The 15944-nt window shown below is 33.9% G+C and overlaps 1 protein-coding gene across 1 annotated transcript; it reads right to left on the minus strand.

Moving 5' to 3' along the window:
- Positions 1–1499: 1499 nt before the first annotated feature.
- cdc25b (cell division cycle 25B) lies at positions 1500–15329 on the minus strand. Its single transcript, NM_001115095.2, has 15 exons — positions 14803–15329; positions 14494–14576; positions 13330–13381; positions 12209–12250; positions 12071–12104; positions 11300–11410; positions 9001–9114; positions 8774–8908; positions 7804–7884; positions 7494–7679; positions 7312–7398; positions 5717–5779; positions 5442–5540; positions 5110–5355; positions 1500–2680 (listed from the first exon to the last, which is right to left on the minus strand). Exons 1-15 carry the CDS (start codon positions 15018–15020, stop codon positions 2540–2542), a joined length of 1692 nt encoding a protein of 563 aa, NP_001108567.1. The 5' UTR covers positions 15021–15329; the 3' UTR covers positions 1500–2539.
- Positions 15330–15944: the final 615 nt, after the last annotated feature.

A 15944-nucleotide genomic window follows, 5' to 3' on the forward strand; every position in this document is an offset into this window, starting at 1 on the left:
CTTTGCTAACATACACAACAGCACTCAACAATAACAAAAAAGGAATCACGAAACCTGTTGTAAACTGTCTGTGATATTTTGATATTATTTAATTTGTAATTTTTATCTTAAATGTATATAGTTCCTTAGAATCAATCTAAATATGTTACAATCGAAAACTATTAAATTTTTATATATATATAAATATTGTATAAATATATCTAGCTGCAAAAAAGCCGAATTCAATTAGCTAAACTCTGTAAGATTTAATATTCAGGGGCAAAACAGATGCAGCTCCATAAGCCCATTATACTAAATCCAATGTGTTAAAATACAATTGGATTTGAAATGATTGCATAAATCTTGTTCTTATTTGTTTCATTTATGTTTACCTAACAAATATCAATGACATAAAGTTTATAAGTTCAATTACTTTAAAAGTATGCAATCCAAATTAACTTATAGAATATATATATATAATTTATATATCTATATTTGTTTGGCCTAAATATATATACACTACCTAAAAATGTCTTGACAAAAAAGGTCAAGGTGCCCCAGGATTGGCCAGCCCAGTCACCAGATATGAACATTATATAGCATGTCGATGAAAGCAAATAATCTTGATAAATTCTGGGAAGAACTCTTTCTTTGCTACTCTAGATGACATAATAAATAAGTTATTTATTGCCGGGATGTATGAATGCAGATGTCCGAGCTCATGGAAGTCATGCACAATATTAATTAATTTACCACTGCACAATGAATCTATATTCAATACTGTACATTACTTCTGTTAAGTGACAACATCTGTCAAAGCAAAGTCAGATCGTACGGTTCTGATTAAATAAGTGAACCAAAAAAAAAAAAACATACATTACGACATGATCATATTTAATTTTGGTAAAATAAGAATAAACTAGAGCCTTTCATGTAAGCCACTTGTGATACTAAAGATCAACTAGAAGTCAAGATATTATTTGTTGTTCTTAAAACTTGGATAAGCAACAAGAGCTTTTGTCTAGTCTTTTATTTATGATGTTTTTTTTTTGTTTTTTTTCAATAATTCATTTATATATTTCTTCGGTACGCTGTTCTTTTTCATCAAGCTCCACATTTGGTTCAGTCTTGAAGAATACAAACCAGACACACAATACTGCTGGCAGAGAAGAAACCGTTTTAAACCTTGTCTTAGTCTCCTGTAACCACATGACAATGCTGTGGGAAACACATTTGCTCTGCTTTGGACTTTCAGTTATTCTTTGCCCATACTGACAGACTCTAAGACACACTCTTACACATTAACCAAACATAAACACAGCTCTGGGACGTTAGGGAAGAGCTGGGAAACTGCAGGCTCCTCCTCCTTGGAACAGCTCTGGAATGTGCACGTGTGTAGTGACACGTGCTGGCACTCTGCTAACCCCAGTCAAAGTCCCTGTTAGAGCGGCAAATTTGAAAAACAAGAGACTTAGCCTCACCATAACACCAGTGGAAAAAAAACACAAATAAAGAGATGATTCAGCAGAGAGTTATTACCCCAAACTCCACGTTTATTCATGAATACATAAACCAGTCTCATAAGACCAATAAAACACACTCAGAAAGGTAGAATTTACAAAACACATACACCCTTGCAAGGCAAATGAGAATTTTGTAACGCTCAACAGTCACTGGTTTATAGAACAAGCAGAACTGGATCTGGTTTGGTGAACTATGATGTGGTCAACACTTGCCAACCTGCAGCAAAAGTCAGGATCCAGTCCCTGAGTTAAAGCTGTCAGTCAAGTGAGGGGGGGAAAAAAAAATATATATATAAAATAAAAAATATATTGCTGGCTCCCTCAAAACAACATTGAACAATATGGGCAGAGTTTACATATTATAGAGGTAAAGAAAAAAAATTTAATCATTATTGCAATAATAGCAGGTACATAATGTGGTTTTAGAATATGAAAATCAATTTAAATAATTGTATTATAGTATTATCCTTCTCAGATTAGTTACATTCAGCAACCGATCGGATGTGGGGAAAAGGAGCTATTTATATAAAAAAAAAAAAAAAAAAAAAACTAGATTTAACATTTATATAGCACTTATTCACCACATCCATTTATTTAAAAAAGTGCTCAAGGTGAGAAGGGGGGGAAATAGTGAATATTCTGACAAGTTAACACAGGCAAGTGGATAAAAAAATAATAATAATAAAAAATAAAAAAAAATAAAAAAATAAAAAAACCTGAGAATACAAATTCTAGTTCGTTTAAAACAGTTCATGACAGTGTCTTTGCCGCAGTGTACTTGTAAAGGGAGATCAATAGTTATTATTATTTAAAAAAAATATATATAAAAGAAAGTGGCAGTTTAAAAGTGATGACATCAAAACAAACAGCCAGAGACTCAAAATAACCTCTCGTCCTCTTTTAATGTCAAACCCTGAAACGCAGAAAGGTTCCCGCACTGAACACACACATGTATGTCTTCAGGTCTCTGCCATGGCTCATGTTATGAAGGCAGCATGAGCAAAAAGACCGTAAAATCATGAGCACTTTGGCGAGCCTCAGAGTTTTTTGAGACGGCTGTACATGTCTCTCTTGCTGCGTTCTCCGGCCCAGGTGCGGCTCTTCAGACGAAACTTTCTCAGGTCTTCTTTAAACTCTTCATGAAGCATCGGTCTATACATCTGGGGCTCACATATTGCCTACAGAGGTGAAAGAAAACATGCATAGATCATAAGCTTTAATGAGAAAATTCAATAAAAATACAACTTTGGAAATAGGACGGTGAGGTGTAACTGCACATATTAGTACAAAAAAAAAAATAAAAAATCATCAGTAAGGGTCTATATTGCTTTACTTTATTACACTATGCAACCTATGTATTTTTTTTGTCAGATGCATGAGGAGAATCTTTAGGACTGGTTTAACAGAGAGGACTTGCTATAAGATTATGTTCAATAAGGACATGAATCATTTTTATACACATGCCAGCATTTATTACTACCACCACCATCACTACTACAAATGCACTAGCATTCAAAATACTTAGTAAAAGTTTCTTTCAGTTGGAGCAGCTCAGACTTTAGTGAACAAATCCAAAACCCGTATTGATTCCTTAGATTTAAGTTTGCAACAAGGGCTGCACAATATATCCTTACAGCATCGATATCACAATATGTTAACTCGCAATATTCACATCATAGAATATGTCATTTGTATTATAATTTACAATATGCATGCATCTGTGATTTATTTTTTTATTTAGTGATTTTTTATTTTTATATATTTTTTTCAAAGCGTTTAACATTTAAAACTTAAAAGTTAATGTTTATTTTTAGTCTTAATGTACCTGAATACCATTTGATTCTGAAAATAATTAAACACTTTATTTCTATAGTATCTTTTATCGTTATTGTATTCAACCGTTTATAGATTAGATTTATTACATTTTATGCAGGATTGGTGCACATACACGATCATCCAAATCAATTTAACATGATAAATTCTTTCCAAACAGAAATAAAAGTATTTCGGTGAAATTTTACTTCCAATCAATATCATACAGCCCTATTTGTTATTGTTTGTTATAAATGCTGTTTATATTTCTAATTGTTGGCAGGCAGATTGTGTCATGTTTGCTTGGACGTATAACCAATATGTAATTTTCAACATCAACAGCAGTATGTGTGTACGATTTAGATTTTAGGTTGTAGTTTGAGTTCGTTTCGGTTGTAGTTTAACTGAGAAATCTTTTTATTATTATTTAAGAGATAATTCTGCTTTTTTGAAAATTTTGAAAATATAAAACTAAAGTTATCTTTTATCAAGGTAAATATCAATAGGTAAATAATTTTTTTTTTTAAATCAGTTTAAAATAAAGATTCACTAATTCACTTCAAAAAATTTGTATAATTTTCATTACTAGACGAATTAGTATTAAAAACAATCTTCTGAACATTAATATGACAAATTTTAGCTGCAATTATCAACATTATTAGTGCAAATACATTCTTTAAGCATCAAGTTACTTTCAAAACAAGCATTTTGTTTAATTCTATAGACAACCGTCTTTGTAACTTAACAATAAACTAGATTTATAAAAAAAAAACAAACAACAACTTTAAAAAATACATGTTGAAAAACTAAAGCCATTTTATAAAAAAAATAAATAAATAAAAAAAATCACATGCGACAACTATTTCCTGTGGGTCAATGCAGGATTTGATTGTACTATGAAATGTATGAATCAAAGTGAAGCATAAAAAACAAAAAATAAAAACTGCAAATCAGAGCGATGTTCAATTAAAATTGTGTGGGTTTCAAAATGGAGATCAGCACATTATGAAGGATTAATAGCTCTTATCTAATTCATAATATGTACCAAAATGAGTAACACTGAATTTGACACACGAATGAAACGGATCTGACGCGTGGATGAAGTAGTGTTTAACGCACGAATGAAGCGAGTTAACTCAAATGTTCACGCAGCTATTTGCGCACGAATATCGCAATTTATCCCTGCGTTCCGCGTCTGGTGTGAACAGCATAAACTTAGCAAATACATGTCAACTTACACTAACTACTTACAATAGAATGTGAATTAGTTACCATGTAGACGCCTTATCCAGAACCCTATCCAGTGTTCAGAGCACACGCACACGCACGCAAAGCCCCCCAAATTGTGCATATACAACAGATTTGGCTTTAGTACTGACTAAACTAAAGCTTATCTAAATAAAAAAAAAAAACTTGCAATAATTGTTAAAATTAGTATTCCAAATTTATATGTCAGAGAAAAATATTAAATGGCATTTTCAAAACTAGCAAAAGTCAAGACAAACAAAAAATGAATAAAAACAATTTACAATTTTTTTTAAATTGTAGTTTGTAGTTTTTGCTTTGCAATAATTTGCGTAAATTGAATTGTATTACCTTTCCATTTCTAATGTTTTGTGATGTCTTGTGACTAAAATATAATTTTAATAGATGTATGTGTTTTAATAAATCTGTTTTGTTTATAATATAAAATATGTTTTTGTTTAAAATTAATTTTGAAAAGGCTGTACTCATTTATGCTGAGCACTGTAGTTACACCTATAATATTAGAAAGCAACTGAGGAATTGCACATACTTTGTGAATCTGGAAAAATTCTTTGTAGCCTCCTTTCAGGATATAGAGTTCGGGGTAATGGAGGTTGGGGTATTCATTCACAAATCGATCTCTTTCTCTAACGTAGCGACACATCCGTGGACCACGCTCTGAAGAAAATTCACAGTGAAAAATCAGCAGGACGCGCTTCTTGGGGCAGTCAGGGAGAATAGGACTGCGTAAAAAGTAGTCTTCGATTTGATCCTCTTGGTGGAGATTAAGAGCACCCTGAAAGACGACAAAGAGGAGTTAAAAATTTGCTCAATACTACAAACCACTGTAGCCAATTTAATAAAGCTGCAAGTGACTCTTACTTTAATATGGCCGCCTTCATACTCATACGGATAACGGCAGTCGATAACAAACAGCCTCTCCACTAGATCTTGAAACTGTCCACTCATTGCTTTAACCATCTGTAAAAAGCAGAAACAGATGTCAGTGGAAAATTGGATTATGGGAAAGATGCCAGTGCATTATACTTTATATAGATGACAAGGCCTGCTGCTCCACTCTTAATCATGCAACTGGTTGCTTTGCACGCACTTGAACGTGAAATACACATGCCGTGTATCTTTGCGTAGCAACTTACAATCTCTGGAGTGATGTACTTCAACTCTTGGTGTTTTCCTTGTACTGTGGGCAGTGCAGGAGCCTTTAAAAAGACAAAATGCATGTATATTATACACATTTTATTAAACAATGTCACCTGTGCATAAAATAATAATAATAATAATAATAATAATAATAATTTAAACGGCTATACTGTAACACCCATTTTAAATTGATTGCTATTACTATTATCATTATTATTATTATTATTATTAAGTATTTTCTAAAGTGGCAATATTTTTACTTTATATTTAAAATAGGTTATTATTACTAATAATATTATTATAAAATTACTATCCTTATCTAAATGGCTATATTTTAACCCATTTTAAATGTAAAATAGGTATCAATAATAATAATAATAATAATAATAAATAAATAAAATAATGTTAATTATTATTATCACTATTATTATAATTATTATTATCTAAATGGCTATATTTTAATAACCATTTTAGATTGAAAATGAGTTACTATTAATACATTTAATAAATCAATTTATACAATTAATCAATTTATCTAAATGGCCATTTTTTTAATAACCTTTTTACATTTAAAAATGGGTTCATTATTATTATCATCATCAAAATCCAAATGGCTATATTTTAATGACACATTTATTTAAAATGGGTTGTTATCATTATTATTATTATTATATAATTTATATCATTATCTAAATGGCTATATTTTAACCCAATTTAAATGTAAAATGGGTATCAATAATAACAATAATAATAAAAAAAAAAATAATCATTATTATTATTATTTTATTATTATTATTATTATTATTATTATTATTATCATCATCTAAATGGTTATATTTTAATATTATTATTTCACAATTCAATTTATCTAAATTGCAATTTTTTAATACCCATTTTACATTTAAAATGGGTTAATAATAATAATAACAACAACAACAACAACAACAACAACAACAACAACAACCATCATCATCACCACCACCACCACCACCATCATCTAAATGGCTACATTTTAATAACCATTTTATATTTAAAATTGGTTAACATCTAAATGGCTACATTTTAATACGCATTTTACATTAGTTTTACTATCATCATCATCATCCAAATGGATATTTTAACTAATTGATTTAAAATAGGTTGTTATTATTATTATTAATAATAAATATTATGTAAATGGCTATATTAAAATGACAGCTTCATATTTAAAATAGGTTATTATTATTATTATTATTAAAAGAAACCATCTAAATTTAAACCATCAAACTACGCATTTCATTTTGTTTAAATAAAATAACAATGAAATAGCACATTTTAATTTGAAGGAAATTAAGATATAATTTCACTTTCAAAGTGTATTAAGAAATTAATATTTTAAATATTTTTAACTCGCTTTAAAATACCTGACAACAAGAGGGAAATTAAAATAGACATGCAAATTTAACTACATTAGTGATTTATTAAATGTATAAATATTATTTTAAAAAGTTGCAACTATTTTATTTTACCATATAATTTAATAAAATATACAAAGAATAACACACTTAAGAATGATACACATTAGCTGTTCAAAAACCAGGCTTACACTCACCTTGGTAAAATCTCCAATCACATTACTAGGATCGGTGTCCAACATTCTTTCAATCTGTGAGTGATTAAAGGACTTGGACCTCTGAACCTACAAGGAGATAAAAAAAACAAAATCAGGACTCAAACCAAACACACTCATCAGCACCATAATAAAGACATTCATTTATTTTCTCTTTTTCTGACCTGATGTACAACATCCTCCTGCTCTGTGGTTGACACTTGTGTCCCTGCCAGACTCCGTCTCCTCTTCACTCGGACAGGCGTGTTCTCATCTTGTGGTCTTTCAGGTCTTTTGAGCGGGATGCGCCCGACTGCACAGGGCATAGATGGAGATCTGAACAACCCACGTGGACGACAGCGAATGACAGGCTACAGGTAATCAAAATGGATTTGGTCATTACAATCATGTCATAACCATAAAAAAATATAATGTTTGTTTAAAAAAAATAGGGTTGAAAAAAAAAATTAGAAATAAATCAATTTAACAACATACCGAATCAGTTTCAGGAATTTGCTTGGCCACCAGAGGAGCAGTTAGAAGACTGTCCATTCCCAGAGGAACCTCAGAGTCATTCTGAGAAAAAAAAAAAAAAAGACCATAGTACTGTGAAGATACTAAAAATTTCTACCTTAAATACAGCATCTCTAAAAAAGTTAAATACTTGATGACAAAAAAATGCTTTCAATAAAATTGTCATTTAACTATTTTTTATTTTTTTTTAAACTTCAAGCTCAGTGTTAAGAATTGTTAATACTGGTCCATGGTGGTCAATTCTTTCAACTTTCGTTGTTCCTTCATTTCTCACAGGCTATGCTAAAAACACCACCACAACGTAAAATTAATATTTCTTTAAAAAACTACTAGGCAAACTAACTAGCCTTATGAAGTCAAATTACTGAAAACATTGACTACAACCAATAAATAAACTAAACGCTATTCTTCAGGCAGGTTTAATTGTGATCGTCTTTTCTGTTATTGATTTATGTTAATGAAGGCTATTACTTTGAGAAATTTCTCTCACTAGTTTGCTTTAGACTGCCTTTTAGGAGCAATTTTGGCATTAGCTGGCAAATTAATACACATTGAAGTCCAAGATCATGGGGACAACTTGGCATATGTGCACTCAGAGAGATGCACAAACAAACCAAAACAGATTTCTGTACTGCATTTGTGCTTAATGTTTAAACTAATAAAACCAGAAATGCGCATGGTCTTTGAAGCATTAACTGTGGAATGAGCCACTAAAACCTCTTTTGGGCTGTGATACCAAAATAATGTTAAGCATCCTGAAATGCAAATGTGTGGGAAAAGTGGGGAACTGTGGGTGCTTATGTTTCTCTTACAGTGAGTTTTAAAAAGCTGTAGATACGATTTCACTTTTCAAATTATTTCAGAATCAGCGTTTAATCAAAATATCAATACTTTTGACAACACAACAAGCACAGGCTAATGGAAAAGTCACCTCCACATCATCAAGCCCCTCCAGAAAGCCATCATCGTCATCATCATCTTGAAGGCAGGAGAGCGACGGACGGCGCAGAATGAAGGGACTGATTTCATTTGGAGAGTCTGGCTGATTGGTGGGTGGTGGGGAGAGCTGGGGGAAAAGCAGGAAACCATGCTGTTATTTTAGCAACTGTTAAAAAAAATTTAACTTGTGTTTTTTTTTTCCAGGAATTAATGTTTTACCATTAAAGCAGGAGCAGAGTTCGGTCGGCAGGCAAAAGCATCCTTGGAGCCTCCGGTGGAGCGAGTGCGACAGCGCAGTGCAGGCATGGAGGGCTTTTTGAACTCAAAGTTCTCCTGTAAAACAGCAGATTGGAGTCAAACACCCATCATGGTAATTATCAGAAGCTGATAGCTATTTGTAAAATTAGTAATGCAAATATACTTTTAAAAAAAAGATATTTGCTTCTGCTATAGGGTAACATTCATTAAGTGTATTGTACGGTGGCCAGGAAGTGCAAAACAACATTACAACACTTGAAACACTTTTACAAAGCTCGAGACAAATTTACATTTTGAAAAACATTTTTACCTATGATCAGACATAATTAAATAGGAAAAACAATTTTACCAAGGACGAAACAAATTTACATTTTAGAAAAAAAACAACAAGATGCAAAACATTTTTACAAATCCCGAAACAAATGTACAATCACAGATTCATTACGGAAAGGGAATGTACCACACACCGGAAACGACGTGGAATGTACCACACATTCGGGGTCACTCCCGGTGCGGTGTACCACACATACCGGAAAATATCATCTCGTGTGTGACTTTGTAGACACAGGTTTCCACGAGTCTACAAACTATAAAAATCATGGTTTGACCAACTGCGATTAAAACATATTAGAGCTATTCTGAGAAAATATTAGCATGAGAGTATATAGAAACATGTAAACGCAAGTACATAGAAACAATCAAAGCATGACACATGTTGACTGATAAAGATATCAAAACCGACACCAACCTGTAGACCCGGGTAGCTCAGTTAGATAGGTCGGTAGATACTTGTGCAGAACTTTTTGACTTTGGTTCGAATCCCGTTGATGACATGTCAATTAAAATTATTTCTTTAAATTAATTTTGGTTTATACTTTTTTGCTACACAGATAATAAAATCAATAATGTGTACACTGACACCAAGAAATAAAAATCTTTATTCGGTATGGGCATGTTTTGTTGCTGTGAAGAAGTGACGAATCTGCCATGCTGCAAAACGTTAGTTTACATCTAAAAAGGGCCTCAGTTAACACGGACACCAGTTAAACCGTAACACCGGCTACATTCAGTTTACTGTTAAGAGTCCTCAAGCAGATGTTTACACCGCATAGACTTAACATAATGTCCACGATTACAGAGTACAATTGGCCCTCGTTAAAATATTGAAAAAATTGATGCAGTATGTCTGCTGTTTCCGTCTGCATAAAATCCTTTATAAACTCCAAACACAGACCACACGTAAAGCAAAACTGCATTAAGCTGCTAATGTGTTTGCCACAAAACGGGCAAAACAACCCTCGACCGCGGTCCATGTTCGGTCATCATAAACTCTGTTTACTCCATGTACTCTACAGCACAAATTTACTGTGCTCACCAATAACAACCACTTTCCCCCGTGTCACTTCCGGTGTGTGGTACATTCCCTTTCCGTAAGCAATCTGTAATTGTAAATTTGTTTCGGGATTTGTAAAAGTGTTTTGCGTCTAGTTAATTTGTTTTCTAAAATGTAAATTTGTTTCGCCTTTGGTAAATTTGTTTTTCCTATGTAATTGTGTCTGATGATAGGTAAAAATGTTTTCCAAAATGTAAATTTGTCTCGAGCTTTGTAAAAGCGTTTCATACTTTGTAATATTGTTTTGCACTTCCCGGCCACCGTAGTATTAAGAACACTTCAACACATTATTTCCACTTTCTGTGGAATTATTATTAGGTATTGGTTTATTTAAATTGAGAATACTGTTTTTATTTTTTAGAAAGGAAACATGACATGCATGCTTTAGCTCCTCCTCTTCAGGCTGACTATTCAATTTACATCTACAGAAAACGGTAACTAAATAAAAGGTCAAACTTGTATTTAAAGCATTGAATCCATGGAATTTGAATCCACCACCTGGTTGAGAATGTGTATGTATATGGGCTAATTTGAGTACATTTGAATTGTTGAGGAATGTTGATTAAATGTACACAGTGCCTTGTAAGATAAGATTTCTACCAAATAATAATAATAATAATAATAATAAATAAAAATAATATTATCCGTTTAATTTTGTTCATGCTATGGATCATCCCCCCCCCAACACAGTTCTATTAATAACCGCTTTATTACTATTATTATAAATAATAATAAAATAAATAATATTAACATTAAAATTTTTGGCCATGCTATGGATCATTCCCCTCCACACAGTTCTATTAATAGCCACACACACACACACACACACACACACACACACACAAACACACACGATGACAACCTCACCTCAGCCATGTTTTCTTTATTGGCACTGTCATGTGAATGAGTCCACACTCCATAACGGGAGGGATCCAATTCTTTACTCCTCAGATTTGGACTGTGACCCAAAAATTGGAGCTACAAAATAAGCATTACAAACAGCTTTAAAAATAAACACCAAAAATTTGAGGTGAGAAAAGTCATTCTGAAAAGTCTGGGCTCAATGCAGTACTTTTTCTATAACTACTTTCAAAAAAGCCTGGATGCGTCAAAAAAAAAAATAATAATAAAAATCATCATCATGATGTTTGAAATCTTGCAAAGACTAAAGTAGAAACAGGTTTCCACAAATTCAATTTAAGTTTATTTGCATTGTGCTTTACAATAATGGTTTTTAAAGCAGCTTCACAAAAGGTGCACTTTATCGCATTACAATCAAATGCAAGTTATTATACAGACATAGTTAACCAGCAATTTTATTGCTTATAGGTGATGTCTACATATACGTTTAATTAAGTTTAGTGATGTATTTACTGTATGTGTTGTCCTCGAAGTCCTCAACAAATACATTAAGTAGTATAAACATTTACAATACTACAGCAAATCAGCAGTGTAGAATGATTTGTGAAGTAAAGATCATGTGTCACTACAGACTGTAGTAATGGCTCTAAAAATATTGCCATCAATTTTCTTCCATTTTAAATTTTAAAATTTTGCTTATTTTTAATAGATTTCATTATTAATTTCAATCAAACAGGTATAGTAAGCAAATGAAACAAACTAAAATTCAACACTTACTGGCAAAGAGTGTATCCTGCGGATGGGCATTTTTCTGTACAAACACAAAGCATATTTGGATTAAACGCAAGTCAACACAAAGAAATCTTTCAGTGATGGACAAGTTCATTTTCAGCATTGTAAGACATCAGCACTTACTCATTAACGGCTCGTGTGGCGTCCTGCATGGCCTTCTCAAACCTGTGTAGATAAAGAAAAACTATTCAACAGTTCCCAGTGTATTCAAAGTCCCCTCCTACGTCAACTAAACACAAGTCCAGACGACAATCCAGCTCATTTATCTTTCAGTCCAGGCCACTCTTCATTTAACAAATACACCGCAATGCCCACCTGTATGTAAAACAGCCCCGGGGAAGGAAAAAGGGGGGCATTTTCTAATTTACCATATGCCCACACAACGCAAACCCCCTCTCAAGCCTCTTTTGTTTGACGTGGGGAACAGCTATGGTGGTTAGGAGGGGGAGGAGGTAAGGAGCGTGTCTCTTTAATAGCATAGGAAAAGTAGGGAATTATGTTCGGGGGGTTGGTCCCCGAGTAACCCTGACTACCTCACACACAAGTACTACAGATCTATTCGGACGTTTGCGCTCACAGGGCATGAAAAGCGTGCCACTAGTCACCCAGCCCCCCTTTAGCAATGCGCAACACACACACACACAGAAAGACAGACACAAACACGAGAGGAACCCAAACAGCTGTAGGTCTGGCTTTAGATAAATGGATTCCCACTGACACCAAATAGCTTGGAAAGGAGAACCATCCCACTAAGTGTTGATTATTGGAGAGCTGGGATGAGTTTAGCAAATATTGTGTGCATGAAGCATATCGGAGCTTAAAAAAAAATGTTTGGAAACAGGCTTGGAATAAATGTAATGTGAGTAAATAAGATGCTTTTAAGTTCTGAATGAACTATCCCTTTAAGGCATGCTGGACTGTTAATACGGTTACATACCAGAGATTAAACAAATCAAAATATTTTTGGGGCTCAAAACATTTAAACTACTTCAGTCGGAACAACATATGGCTGACTAAATGATCACAAGTTTAAATTGCGCTTTAATAATCCCTGTAATAACAGGATATGGTTAAGATATCTAGTGATCTGTGATTTATGCTAGCATATGTTCGGTTAATCTGTAAAAACAGACACGCTAAACACGTCTATAGGTCACCTAACGGCAGGGACTAGATTAGACATATAATCCTCAAACCAAGCTTTACGTCACATGTCAGAAATGAGGCAGAAAAGTCATACTCACTTCTGCTCAGCATCCAGAGAATCTAAAGGACTGGGACACTCTAGTCCAAGACCTGTGGATAAACATAGAGGTAGACGCATGAGTAAACCAGCACAAGCTCTAAATACAGCAGAATTTCACTGTATAAAATTATAACTGGCATTCCAAGGAGGATGAGCTGTCATACACCTACACAGCATGGCAAACCGCTTTAACATTCCTTTTAACAAACTCATACAGTTTCACTAGCAGCACTTGTATTTGCATGCAACTGCAGCCAACTAGTCTGCTTTAGGTTGCCCGTTTTGGCTTTTTGATGTATTAAGTGGCACTTGTACAATACCACTTTCCATCTAAAATGATGCTTTTAACTGTGACACTGTGGAAAATGTTACATGTTCAGCTTACAGGAACGCAACCATACTTGACAAACAAAACAACAGGGTAGGACAACAGAAGCATACGAGAGTAGCATTGCTTTATGTAGTGACATCTTTTAATAATGGCCTGTGTGAATAGGAATAAATACAACAATGGTGTAGTCTCTAAACAATCGTTTTTAACATGAAAAGAAAAAACTAAGTACACTGTGGTAACTAGCATAGTTTAACTTACTAGTGCATGAATGCAATATGTAATGACTTAAGTTTTACACATTTCAAATATAAGAATTGCTTTAAGATTCAAAAACTGCCATTTCAACATACCATATCTGTAGTTGGTTACATTAATAGTGGTTATTTAGCAAAGTTGTTTACATGACCGTGAATGCTACTACTGTCTAAATATGCATTATTAGACTATGCTATTCAGTAGCTAAAAAATTAAATATTTGTTCTCTCTTCGCCAAAACCTCTTTTGCATTAAACAAAATAAAGCAACTCAAAATGATTGGAACCATTTGATGAGGAGTACATTTTAATGTTTGGGTAAACTATGCGTTTAAGGGCTGAGCGCTAACATAACATTTATCCTCCTAACGTTTAGCATCAACTATTTTTTTTTTTGCCATTCCATCATACTCGCAGGCAATGCAAGTTATGTTTTTTTATTTATATAGATATTTTGGTGGACTACTTGCTAATTGATAAATACCAGATAATGGAATACGAGTTTAAAGCAGCCTGCCATATACATACAATATGTAGTTTCACAGAAAAATACACTCATGTACACCAAGCTAACCTGCATCAGAAGAGGCATCAGAGGCGAAGGAAGGAATCTTCAGGAGGGGCAAATTTTTCTTCCGCTTTGGAGTTTCACATTGACTGCATCAAAACGAGAAAACAAACTTTTTAGCGAAACGAAAATGAATTGCATCATGTTTGTTTTCGCCTCATATAACGTTAAAGCACCAAGTTACACAAATAGATAAGGTACGTTAGCGTCATTAATGTAAACAGCCTGCAAACTGTTCCAGGAAGTATTTCTGCAGCGATGCAGTTGTTTTATTTATTTTTCCAATCTTGAAAAAAACAGCCCAGCTCCACTCACCCTCCAAGAACAGCGAGATTATTCATGTTGAGGGCCAGGTTGGTGACAGGAGACAGCACCGCCATGGGCCCGGGAGAGGCCAGGCTCTTCATGCAGGGGGAGCCCCGAGCACCGAGCTCCGGCAGAGTGAAGCGGGGAGCTCCGAGGGCTGATTCGGGCCCAGTGCTGAATGGATCATAAACAGGGCTAACGTCGCCTGGAACCATATCAATATCCATTTTTGAAGAAGATCGTGGATCGTCAGATGGTTGTTAAAATAATAATCAGCCAGGCGCGATTAAGAACACAAGGGGTTAAACCGAGCTAGTAATCGCACAGCGACCCGATCGGGGCTAAAGCTTTTTAGGGTTTAGTTTAGCTACAACTTGGAGAATCTGCATAATAACGACGGCCGATTACACAAATCTAAACAAAAATAAAGAGTCAGGGGGTTAAAAATCCATCTTCTTTGTTGTCAGAGAGCTGCCGATTCAATCGCACTCTCTCTGACCTTATCCAAACTCTGCTGAGGAAGTGCTGAATGTAGCTCTTATTTATGTTCAAAACATGCAGTCCGCAAGCGGCAATGTAAGTAGCCAATGAGCAGCGTCGTTACATCTGATTCCTCCAATGAGAAACGCTTCCTCTTTTTTCAACATTGTTCTCAGTGAGAACGTAGGCGGTGCAAAGAATGACAGACAAATCTGACGTCCAATGACATCGAAGAAAACAACACCACCACTGTAGACTCGTCCAATGACGATTCTGTTTACTTGAATCGGGTGGGACAAAAATGAAAAGTTGTTCAGAAAGAAATCATTTTCCCGCGGAACATTTCAAGCTGCAGCTTGGTAACGCCTTCATTTGCCGGACAGCCAATCACATGCTAACGTCCTCGCGCGGAATGTACCATTCAAACAGACAGGACAAAGAAGAAAATATATAATTGTTTAATACAAAAGAAATCTTTAAAGAGTCTTTATTTTTATAAAATTATTTTAACAGTTATACTTACAGATATTTTCAGCAGCATTTTCAGCAATAGTGGAATGTGCTGCCACCCACAGAGCTGTATATATTAATAGAGTCAAAAGGGTACTGAAAAAAAAATAAAATGTGAAAATAAAAGGACATTCTTTCACTTACAAATGTACATTCTAAGA

This window comes from Danio rerio, chromosome 13 (genome assembly GCF_052040795.2).
Source record: "Danio rerio strain M-AB ecotype USA chromosome 13, GRCz13ab, whole genome shotgun sequence".
Classification (NCBI taxonomy): Eukaryota; Metazoa; Chordata; class Actinopteri; order Cypriniformes; family Danionidae; genus Danio; species Danio rerio.